Here is a 12237-nt window from a genome sequence, read left to right on the forward strand (position 1 = left end):
TAAATCTGCAGTTCTGATGGAATGTTTTGACTGAAGATCGAACGTAGAAACAGTACCTTGGGTTTTGTTGTTGTTACTTTTTCCTAACCCGGCCCCCTATTAGTTTACTATGTATTAGAACCTGAGAGCGGTGACTACTCTGCCAATAAATTGCTACATTCAATATTCTTCGGTTGCCTAATTCAGTGGGAAACAGAGAAAAAAGGTAAAGAGGACATGAAATCAAAAATAAATGCATCTTCTATACAGGATTAGAATGCCTCTTAACACTCATTCATTTGAGGGCTGAGGGCCTGTGGCAGAAGTTCTTAATCTTAGATCCATGGATTGTTTTCAGGGTTTTGAAATTGTGTAATTTTTTTTTTCCTTTAATGTAACGAGCATGTGCATACGAATTTTTTTTTTCCAGGGGAAAGGCTCCATAGTTTTCACCAGACTGACAACTGTTTTAAATCCCCCGACAGGTTACAAACTACAATACTAGTTTTTGACCGGTTTGTAAAAGGATGCGATTCTTCAAATCTAGTTTTTACATCCTTCTGACGAGGCAGGAGCCTCTACCCTAAACAAAAATGGCGGGAGCTGCTTCACACGTAGCCCCTCACGCAGAAAGCCCAGAAGGCCCCCTCCACTTTCTCTCCACCTTCCCACTCGTGACCCCGGAAGGACTCCGCTTTGCCTCCGTCTGGCTGCTGCTCAGCCCCAGGCTGCAGCTGGGAAGCAGGCGTGGGCAGGCCGGTTGTACCTGGCCTGGAGCTCCAGGTACGGGGCCAGGGGCGGGGTGGGGTGGACAGGCGGGTGGGAGGAAGGGGAGAGTTGGCGGCCATGCAGTTGGGGCAGAGGCCTCGGGGCACGGGTGGCGCGGACTCCATCGCCGGCGTTAGCTCTCTGAGTGCCAGGTGGAGCGGCGGAAAACCAGAGGGTCTACGGCCGTGCCACCCTGAACACCCCCGACCTCGTCTCATCTCAGAAGCTAAGCAGGGTCGGGCCTGGTTAGTACTTGCATAAGAAAGCAGGAGGGTCCTCACGCCAGAGGGAGGCCTGCAAAGGAAGCGCGGAATTGGGATGGCTCGCCATCGGTCTGAGCCCGAGGAAGGGTCCGGACGGCCGAGCTGGAGGTATCCCCTTTTCTGGTCCTCTTGGTAAAGAAAAAGGAAGACAGCAGAGAAGAGCTCCGCGAAGGGCTGCTTTGGGGTCGGGAGAGAGCGCGCTGGCGATGGGGCAGTTGGTGAGGTCTCAGGTTCGGCTTGGAAGCGGGTGGTTTTGAGCAGGGAGTGGCTTTTGGTTGTGAAAGATTATGCTGCTTTACAGGTGCTTTCAGAGAAAAATTTAGACGGGAGTATTGTGGTGTCTGTTCCTTCTGTAAAGTTGTTAAATATCTCTTTTCCGGAGGAAAGACTCAGCTTGTTTTTGCACAGGACTTTGAGACTTTTATTATTGTTGTTTTATTGTTGTTATTGCAGCTAAACATTTTTCTCTGTTCAAAGTGTCTTCTCAGAGTTAGGTTATATAGATTTGTGCTTCACGTCAGTTTTCTTTCTGGTATTTCAGACTTTCCTTCCTGTTGTATTATAAAGTCAAAGTTGTAGGATAGAATTTTAAGATGTGTAAGAAACAAATTGTTTATGACACTTGTTTTTAATTACTCAGTAGTTGGAATGTAGAGGAACAAGTAATATCACACAGGACAATATTTTTGGTTATGTTTTATAGATTCCTTCTATAAATTTGAATAATCATGAAACTACCTTCATGTTTATTTTTATTATACTTCCGGAAGCAACTGAAATGACTAGTTTTTTTTTAGTTTTTCAATGAATAATGATTAGGTTTGGAATCAACTTCCTCAGTAATTTTAAATGAAAAAGAATGAGGTAGTTACAATGCAAAAATAGAGGTTTGTTGTAATCTTTTTTTTTTTTTTTTTTTGAGACGCTGTCTTGCTCTGTCACCCAGGCTGGAGTGCAATGGTGCAATCTCTGCTCATTGCAACCTCCGCCCTCAGGGTTCTAGCAATTCTCCTACCTCAGCCTACCGAGTAGCTGGGATTACAGGCGCGGCACCATGCCTGGCTAATTTTTTTGTATTTGTGGTTGAGACGGGGTTTCAATATATTGGCCAGGCTGATCTCGAACTCCTTGACCTCAACTGATGCGCCTCGGCCTCCGGAAATGCTGGGATTACAGGCGTGAGCCACTACGCCCGGTCTAGGTTTGTCATAATCTTTTAAGAATATCTCTGCAACCAATTAAAGTGTTTGCTTTATTTTCTTTCTATTCTGCTTAAAAATTTGGAATGCTCTATTATGGGGAAAATTACTTTGGGTGAATTACTCAATATTTTTTTTTAATGCAGTAGCATAGATTGCTTAATGATCCAGACTCTAGTAAAAATGTTTCTCAAAATAAAATGTATTAATATTTAGGGAGGGGAAGAATAAATGAGCTTCCCCCCACTTCCTTTTTACTGTAGTAATATTAAAAAAGTGATACATGTAGGCAGGTTTTTAAAAATCAAGTATTACAGACAGACTTATAAGGAAAAGCAGTCATTCTTTGCCCGGCTTCTCTATACCCTTGTTTTATTCTCCAGAGGACCATTTTTCACTTTCTTAGCTGTTCGTGGTTTCCTCTGTACTTTTTAATCATATGTCTCTATCACAAGGTGTTGACTGAAATAAATGTATGTCAATTAAACTATACTGAGTAAAAGTTGTACTTAGAACACTGGTGGGGGAATTAAATTTATACTGCTGTATCTCTAGTAAGGATTAAGGGACGCATCAGTAGTAGTAACCCACCCTAAGAGGTATCGCTGTGTTTGATTTTAAAGGAAGCCACTACTTAATCAGTGGTTTTGACCCTTGTCTGAAAACAGGTGGGTATTAACGGAAGGGGATAGTCTATTGGAGTATAGAAAAAGAGAACATAGAGATATATGCAGAAATGAAGGGCCTAAAAAAAGTATAGCAAGTAATTTTTTTTTTTTTTTTTTGTGTAGACAGGGTTTCACCATGTTTCCCAGGCTGGTCTTGAACTCCTGGGCTCATGAGCTCAAGCGATCCACCCACCTTGGCCTCCCAAATCACTCCCAAAGTAGCTCAGGCATGAGCCACTCACTGTGCTCCCCCGCAAATAAACTTTTATGGAGAGATTGTTGGTAATTTTTATATTCTGTTATGTAGTATACAACACTACCCAAATAAAATAAATAATGAATTTGGTAGACATCAACATTGTGGTTATTAGAGAAGTGCATTCTCTTGTGCATTGGAGATAGTGCGTAGGTGTTTTCTTGGCCTGAATGGAATATTCCTCAGGACTCTTGATTTTTGCACTCATCAGGCAACATTTTTGACTTATTAGTTCAGCTTCCTATAGTCTTTTATTTCAGGGATGATATGTTTTGATAGAATATGTAAGTATTCTGGTCACTAGATAGTGTATTTCTTTATTATAAATAGATAAACTTGTAAACTGGTTTATATATCAATACCGTGTAAATTTGTTTAGTGTGTGTTCAACTGGGTACAGTGATAATAAAATTATTTCTGGCTCTGAAACCCAGACCCTGAACCACTGCATTAATGACTTATCTTTGTGCAACAACTGCTTCTCTGTACTCATCTGACTTTTCTTTTTTTGTTCAAGAGGAATAATATGCACTAAAACTATACCAAAATCATATAGCATGCATGTGGCATTTCTCTGAAGATCTTTAAAATGAGACAATAGGAGAATAAATGCGTGAGTTCTGATGTTCAGTCAGTGAACTCGGAGGTTCACAGAACCCCAGGATTCTGTTACGGATTCCATTCAGCAACCTGCCTGCCACCCACTCTCACCCCCGCAGTTATAGGAAGGAAACCAAATGAATGGGAAGCAGTATATTTTCAGTTACTCTCTAAAATATGTTAAATTTTTATGTAACCAGAAAAGAGAGAATCTAGAACTTGCAGTTTGCTAAGGAAAATTTGCTACCTGGACTCAAAGTTTAAATCTAGCTTTTTTATTTTTTAACTTATTATTATTTTTTACACTATCTCCTACAGGAAGGGTAGCTTATTTTTTCTTTTATGCGTTTGGTGATTAATAAATATAATTTTACCTCAAGTGTAATGTCATCAATAATTGACTGCAAAAATAAGCTGATAGAATTAAAATTTCAGTTTGTACCTTTCATTGGTAAAGTAACCAGAAATCTTTGTGGCTAATATGTTTTTATGTTTCATTTAATGAAGATTAGAAGAGGAGCCATGTCAGAAGAAACAGTAAGTGAATCACAGTTTTCCTTGAAGACAGCCGCCCTAAGAGTGTTTGATCTTCCTCTGACTTGGTACTATTCTCTCTCCCAGGTAAATAAAAGAAGCAAACATGAAGTTGAATATTAAGCTTATTGCTCAGAGCATATTTTGTTTATATTATTTCAGTTTTATTTGAGGTTTCTATATAGTACAGTCAAAATATTTATTACAGTAATTATTTTACAGTATGAATTTACAGTATAAATTTATTAAAACCTATTTGGTTATTTCATGGTTTTTTTTTTTTTTTTGGTTATCGTAACTCTTAAAAAGGGGTTACGTTACTTAAAAATTTTTTTCTGTCTTAAACAAACTTACATAGTCCACTATTATTACTTTCAGTGAATTATGTTATTCCAGTAGGCTTGTTCTCACTATTAACAATTCTTTTAATTTTATTGTGGTAAGGTACAAATAACATAAAATTGACCATTTTGATCATTTTTAAGTATGTAGTTCATTAGCCTTAAGTACATTCACATTGTTGTACAAACAATATCCAGAATTCTTTTCATCTTGCAAACTCAGACTCTACAACTGTTTATCAGCATCTTACTATACCTCCTTCCCGTCATTCCCCACCACCATTCTATTTTCTATCTGTATGAATTTGACTGGGTAACTCACAAGTAGAATCCTACAGAATCTTCTTGTGACTAGCTTATTTTACTTAGCATAACGTCCTCAAGGTTCATCCATGTTGCAGCATATGTCAGCATTTCCTTTCTTTTTAAGGTAGAATAATGTTTCATTGTGTGGATATACCACATTTTGCTTATGTGTGTGTTTGTTGATGGACATTGGATTGCTTCCATGTTTTTGCTATTGTGAATAATGCTGCTATAAAGATGGATATACAGATATCTCTTTGAGATCCTGCTTTTAATTCTTTTGAGTGAAGTGAAATTGCTGGATCATACAGTAATTAATTCTACTTTTAATTACATTTTTTTTCTTTTTTTTTTTTTGAGGCAGGGTCTTGCTTTGGAGTACAGTGGCAAGATCATAGCTCACTGCAGTCTCAAAACTCCTGGGGTCAAGCAGCCCTTCCACCTCAGCCTCTCAAGTAGCTGTGACTTCAGGCATGTGCCACCATCTCTCCACCAATTTTTTAATTTTTTGAAGAGACAGAGTTCAGCATGTTGACCAGGCTGGTCTTGAACTCCTGGCCTCAAATCATCCTCCCACTTTGACCTCTTAAAGTACTGGGATTATAGGTGTGAGCTGGCTCGCCCAGCCCTATTTTTAATTTTTTGAGGAACTGCCATACTGTTTTTCACAGTGGCTGTACCACTTTACGTTTCTACCAGTAGTGCACAGTTTTTCCACATCCTCATCAATGCTTGTTATTTTCTGTTTCATTGATAGTAGCCATCCTAATGGGTATGAGGTTATATTAGTCCATTTTCATGCTGCTAATAAAGACATACCTGAGACAATTTACAAAAGAAAGAGGTTTATTGAACTCACAGTTCCACATGGCTGGAGAGGTCCCACAATCATGGTGGAAGGTGAAAGTCACATCTCACATGGCAGCAAACAAGAGCTTGTGCAGAAAAACTCCTATTTTTTTTTCTTTTATTTATTAAAAACTCCCATTTTTAAAACTGTCAGATATTGTGACCCTTACTCATTATCATGAGAACAGCGAGGGAAGGACTTGTCCCCATGATTCAATTACCTCCCACTGGGTCCCTCCCACAACACGTGGGAATTCAAGATGAGATTTGGGTGGGGACGCAACCAAACTGTATCATTCTGCTCCTGGCCCCTCCCAAATCTCATGTCCTCACATTTCAGAAGTGATCATCCCTTCCCAACAGCCCCTCAAAGTCTTGACTCATTTCAGCATTAACTCAAAAATCCACAGTCCAAAGTCTCATCTGAGACAAGGCAAGTCCCTTCCACCTATGAGCCTGTAAAATCAAAAGCAGATTAGTTACTTCCTAATTTGGGGGTATGGGCATTGGGTAAATATGGCCATTCTGAATGGGAGAAATTGGCCAAAACAAAGGAACCACAGGCCCCATGCAAGTTTGAAATCCAGCAGGGCAGTCAAATACATATATGTGTATTTGAGATGGAGTTTGGCTCTTGTTGCCCAGGCTGGAGTGCAATGACATGATCTTGGCTCACTGCAACCTCCACCTCACAGGTTCAAGCGATTCTCCTTCCTCAGCCTCCTGAGTAGCTGGGATTACAGGCATGTGCCACCATGCCTGGCTGGTTTTGTATTTTTAGTAGAGATGGGGTTTCTCCATATTGGTCAGTCTGGTCTCGAACTCCCGACCTCAGGTGATCCACCCACCTCAGCCTCCCAAAGTGCTGGGATTACAGGCATGAGCTACCACGCCCGGCCAGGACAGTCAAATATTAAAGCTCCAAAATGATCTCTTTTGACTCCATGTCTCACATTCAGGTCATGCTGATGCAAGAGGTGGGTTCCCATGGTCGTGGGCAGCTCTGCCCTTGTGGCTTTGCAGGGTACAGCCTCCCTCCCGGCTGCTTTCATGGGCTGACATCGAATGTCTGTGGCTTTTCCAGGTGCACGGTGCAAGCTGTTGGTGGATCTGTCATTCTGGGGTCTGGAGGATGGTGGCCCTCTTCTCACAGCTCCACTAGGCAGTACCCCAGTAGGGACTCTGTGTGGGGGTTCCGACCCCATGTTTCCCTTCTGTACTGCCCTAGCAGAGGTTCTCCATGAGGGCCCACCCCTGCAGCAAACTTCTGCCTGGGCGTTTCCATACGTCTTCTGAAATCTAGGTGGAGGTTCCCAAACTCCAATTCTTGATTTCTGTGCACTGGCAGCCTCAAAACCATGTGGAAGCAGTTAAGGCTTGCAGCTTGCACCCTCTGAAGCCACAGCCCAAGCTCTATGTTGGCCCCTTTCAACCATGGCTAGAGTGGCTGGGATGCAGGGCACCAAGTCCCTAGGCTACACACAGCACAGGGACACTGGGCCTTGACCCTGAAACCACTTTTTCCTCCTAGGCCTCCTAGCTGGTGATGAGAGGGGCTGCTGTGAAGACCTCTGGCATGCCCTGGAGACATTTTCCCCATTATCTTGGGGATTAACATTTGACTTCTTGTTACTTATGCAAATTTCTGTGACCTGCTTGAGTTTCTCAGAAAATGGAATTTTCTTTTCTATTGCATTGTCAGGCTGCAAATTTTCCAAACTTTTGTGCTCTGCGTCCCTTATAAAACTGAATGCCTTTAACGGCACCCAAGTCACCTCTTGAATGCTTTGTTGCTTAGAAATTTCTTCTGCTAGATACCCTAAATCATCTCTCTCAAGTTCAAAGTTTCACAAATCTCTAGGGCATGGGCAAAATACCGCCAGTCTCTGTGCTAAAATATGGTAAGAGTCGCCTTTGCTCCAGTTCCCAATGAGTTCCTCATCTTCATCTGAGACCACCTCAGCCTCACCTAATTATTCATATCACTATAATCATTTTGGGCAAAGCCATTCAACAAGACTCTAGGAAGTTCCAAACTTTCCCACATTTTCCTGTCTTCTTCTGAGGCCTCCAAACTGTTTGAACCTCTGCCTGTTAATCCAGTTCCAAAGTCACTTCCACATTTTTGGTTATCTTTTCAGCAGCACCCCACTCTACTGGTACCAGTTTACTGTATTAGTCCATTTTCATGCTGCCAATAAAGACATACCTGAGACTGGGCAATTTACAAAAGAAAGAGGTTTATTGGACTTACAGTTCCATGTGGCTGGGGAGGCCTCACAGTCATGGTGGAAGGTGAGAGGCACGTCTCACATGGCAGCCTCGAGAGAGTGAGAGCCAAATGAAATGGGTTTCCCCTTATCAAACCATCAGATCTTGTGAGACTTTTGCACTGTCATGAGAACAGCAAGGGAAAGACTTGTCCCGTGATTCAGTTACCTCCCACTGGGTCCCTCTTACAACACATGGGAATTCAAGATGAGATTTGGGTGGGGACACAGCCAAACCATATCAAAGGTAGTATATCCTTCTGGTTTTGGTTTGTATTTCCCTGATGATGTTGAGCATCTTTTCATGTGCTTATTGGCCATTTGTATATATCCTTTGGAGAAATGTGTATTTTAGTCCTTTGCCCATTTTTTTTTTTTTTTTTGAGACAGAATCTCACTCTGTTGCACAGGCTGGAATGTAGTGGTGCAATCTCACTGCTCATTGCAGCCTCCGCCTCCTGGGTTCAAGCAATTCTCCCTGCCTCAGCCTCCAGAGTAGCTGAGATTACAGGTGCCCACCACCATGCCTGGCTAACTTTTGTATTTTTAATAGAGTCAGGGTTTTGCCATGCTGGCCAGGCTGGTCTGGAACTCCTGACCTCAGGTGATCTACCCGCCTCCACTTCCCAAAGTGCTGGGATTACAGGTGTGAGCCACTTGTGCCTGGCCCCTTTGCCCATTTTTGAAATTTTTGTTCTTGTTAAGTTTTAGTTCTCTGTATAATCGGGATATTAATTCCTTATTAGTTATATGATTTCCAAATATTTCTCGAATTCTGTGAATTACTTTTTTTTTTCTTTGAGATGGAGTCTCACTCTGTCACCCAAACTGCAGTGTAGTGGTACAGTCTCGGCTCACTGCAACCTCTGCTTCCTGGATTCAAGCAATTCTCCTGCCTCAGCCTCCCAAGTAGCTGGTATTACAGGCGCCTGCCACCACCACGCATGGGTAATTTTTGTGTGTATATATTTTTTTTAGAAAGAGTCTCGCTTCTTCACCCAGGCTAGAGTGCAATGGCGTGATCTCAGCTCACTGCAACCTCTGCCTGCTGGGTTCAAGCAGTTCTCCTGCCTCAGCTTCCCAAGTAGCTGGGATTACAGGCGTATGCCAGCACGCCTGGCTAATTTTTGTATTTTTAGTAGAGACAGGGTTTCACCATGTTGGCCAGGCTGGTCTTGAACTCCTGACCTCAAGTGAGCCTCTTGCCTCGGCCTCCCAAAGTGCTGGGATTACAAGCGTGAGCCACCACACAAGTGTGAGCCACCTGGCCTAATTTTCGTATTTTTAGTAGAGACGGGGTTTCACTATGTTGGCTAGGCTAGTCTTGAACTCCTGACCTTAAGTGATCTGCCTGCCTCAGCCTCCCAAAGTGCTGGGATTATAGGTGTGAGCCACCATGCCTGGCCCTGTGAATTACTTTTTTATTCTGTTGATAGTGTCTTTTGATGCGCAAAATTTTAAAATTTTCATCAAGTCTAGTTTGTCTGTCTTTTTTTGTTGCCTGTGTCTTTGTTGTCATATTTAAGAGGTCATTGCCAAATCCAATGTTGTGAAGCTTCTTAGGATTTTAGGACTTATATTTAGGTCTTCAGTCCATTTTGAGTTAATTTTTGTATGTGTTATTAGGTAAGGGTGCAGTTTTCCCCATACCATTTGTTGAAAAAACTCCATTTCCTATTGAATGATCTTGCACCCTTGTTGAAAATCATTTGATGATATATGTGAGGGTTTATTTCTGTGCCTTTGATGCCAGTACCATACTGTTTTGATTACTGTAGCTTTATAGTAAGTTTTGAAATTGGAAAGTGTGAGTCCTCCAGCTTTGTTCTTCTTTTTCAAGTTTGTTTCGGCTATTCTAAGTCCCTTGAGATTCCATATGACGTTTAGGATGGGTTTTTCTATTTCTGCCAAAAAATCATTGGGATTTTGATAGAGATTGCATTAAATCTGTAGATTGCTTTTAGTGGTATTGACCTCTTAACAATGTTAAGTCTTCTAATCCATGAACATGTGATGTGTTTCTGTTTGTTCATGTTTTCTTTAATTTCTTTCAGTAATATATATATGTATTTTTAAATCGTAGAAGTCTTTCACATATTTGGTTAATTCCTATGTATTGTATTCTTTTTGATAATAATCTAAATGGAATTGGGGGGAGGGGTTGCTTTTGTTTGTTTGTTTGTTTGTTTTTGAGACAAGATCTTGCTTTGTTGCCTGGGCTGAAATGCAGTGGTACAGTCATGACTCACTGCAGCTGAAACCTCCCAGGCTCAGGTGATCCTTCCACCTTAGCCTCCCGAGTAGCTCGTACTACAGGTGTGTGTCACCAAGCTAAATTTTTAAATTTTTTGTAGAGACAGGGTTTTACCATGTTGCCCAGGCTGGTCTCAAACTCCTGGATTCAAGTGATCCTCCCGCGTTGGCCTCCCAAAGTGCTAGGATAACTGGTGTGAGCCACTGTGCTTGACTTTTTCTCTCTCTCTCTTTTTTTACCAGATTTTAAAATAACAAGATGGTTCTGTAGTATCCTTCACAGCCCATCAATGAAAGTTTTTATTTTTTATTTAAAAAAATTTTTTTTTGAGACGGAGTCTCGCTCTGTCACCCAGGCTGGAGTGCAGTGGCGCGATCTCGGCTCACTGCAAGCTCTGCCTCCTGGGTTTACGCCATTCTCCTGCCTCAGCCTCCCGAGTAGCTGGGACTACAGGCGCCGCCACCACGCCCGGCTAGTTTTTTTTGTATTTTAGTAGAGACGGGGTTTCACTGTTAGCCAGGATGGTCTCGATCTCCTGACCTCGTGATCCACCCGTCTTGGCTTCCCAAAGTGTTGGGATTACAGGCGTGAGCCACCGTGCCCGGCCAATGAAAGTTTTTAAAAAATCATTTTGATCTCATGGATTTAATTGTATTTGATGTTTTAAACCATTGCATGTATTTATTCTTATTTATGCCCAAATGATCTCATATTTGGCCAGTGAGAGTCTATTCAAGTTGGTTCCTGAGTGTTCTTGATAAAACCCTGGTAATCCTTGCTATCTAGTGTAAAATGGCACAGGCTCATCTTGTACTTTTCCTGCTCTATACCTGGAATCAACCACTTCTTCAAGGACCCCTTTAGTGTAAAATGATAAAGACACCAAACTAGGTACCATGAGTCAATTCAGATTACACTGAGTAGTTGTGAGAAGGAAAACAATCCAATTATAAAACTCTCCCAAAAGTTCTTTGCTTTGAATTATTCTGGATTAGAAACTAGGTTGGTACAGCCTATTTTTTAAAATTTTATTTTGAAATAATTATAGATTCACAGGAAGTTGCAAAAATTATACAGCAAGGCCCAGTGTACCTTTTATCCCATTTCCTCCAGTGGTTGCATTTTATATGACTCTAGTACAATATCACAATCAAGAAATTGACAGTGATAATGTATATATATAATTCTATGCCATTTTACCATATGCATAGATTTATGTAACCACAGCCTCTGTCAAGATCCAGAACTCTTCTATACCATAAATATTTACCTCTTGCATCCTTTTTATGATCATACTCACACCTTTTTTTTTTTTTTTTTTTTTGACCGAGTCTTGCTCTATCACCCAGGCTGGAGTGCAGTGGTACGATCTCAGCTCACTGCAAACTCTGCCTCCCAGGTTCACATCTTTCTCCTGCCTCAGTGTCCTGAGTAGCAGGACTACAGGCGCCTGCCACCACACCGGCTAATTTTTTGTTTTTTTAGTAGAGATGGGGTTTCACCGTGTTAGCCAGGATGGTCTTGATCTCCTGACCTGGTGATCCACCTGCCTTGGCCTCCCAAAGTGCTGGGATTACAGGTGTGGGCCACTGCGCCCAGCCCACACCTTTGTTTTTTTCTGGCACCATTCCTTTTTTTCTGAGACAGAGTTTTGCTCCTGTTGCCCAGGCAGGAGTGCAATGGTACAATCTTGGCTCACTTGCAACCTCCACCTCCCAGAGCGATTCTCCTGCCTCAGCCTCTTGAGTAGCTGAGTTACAGGTGCCCGCCACCACTCCCGGCTAATCTTTTGTATTTTTGGTAGAGATAGGGTTTCACCATGTTGGCCAGGCTGGTCCCAAACTCCTGACCTCAAGTCATCCACCTGCCTCAACCTCCCAAAGTGCTGGGATTACAGGTGTGAGCCACTGTGCCCGGCCCTGGCACCATTCCTAATCCCTGGTGAACCCT

At 41.9% G+C, this 12237-nt stretch overlaps 1 protein-coding gene across 1 annotated transcript in view; it reads left to right on the forward strand.

Annotated features, from left to right (window-relative positions):
- Positions 1-657: 657 nt before the first annotated feature.
- FAM73A (family with sequence similarity 73, member A) overlaps positions 658-12237 on the forward strand; it is a gene marked incomplete at its 5' end in the record, with an annotated part of 110364 nt that continues 98784 nt past the window's right edge. Inside the window, 2 exons of the mRNA XM_011953179.1 lie at positions 658-762; positions 4241-4354. Of these exons, the coding sequence (XP_011808569.1) occupies positions 658-762; positions 4241-4354 (219 nt within the window). The remainder of the gene's footprint in view (positions 763-4240; positions 4355-12237) is intronic.

The sequence above is a fragment of the Colobus angolensis genome, unplaced genomic scaffold (assembly GCF_000951035.1).
Source record: "Colobus angolensis palliatus isolate OR3802 unplaced genomic scaffold, Cang.pa_1.0 Scaffold359, whole genome shotgun sequence".
NCBI classification, from domain to species: Eukaryota; Metazoa; Chordata; class Mammalia; order Primates; family Cercopithecidae; genus Colobus; species Colobus angolensis.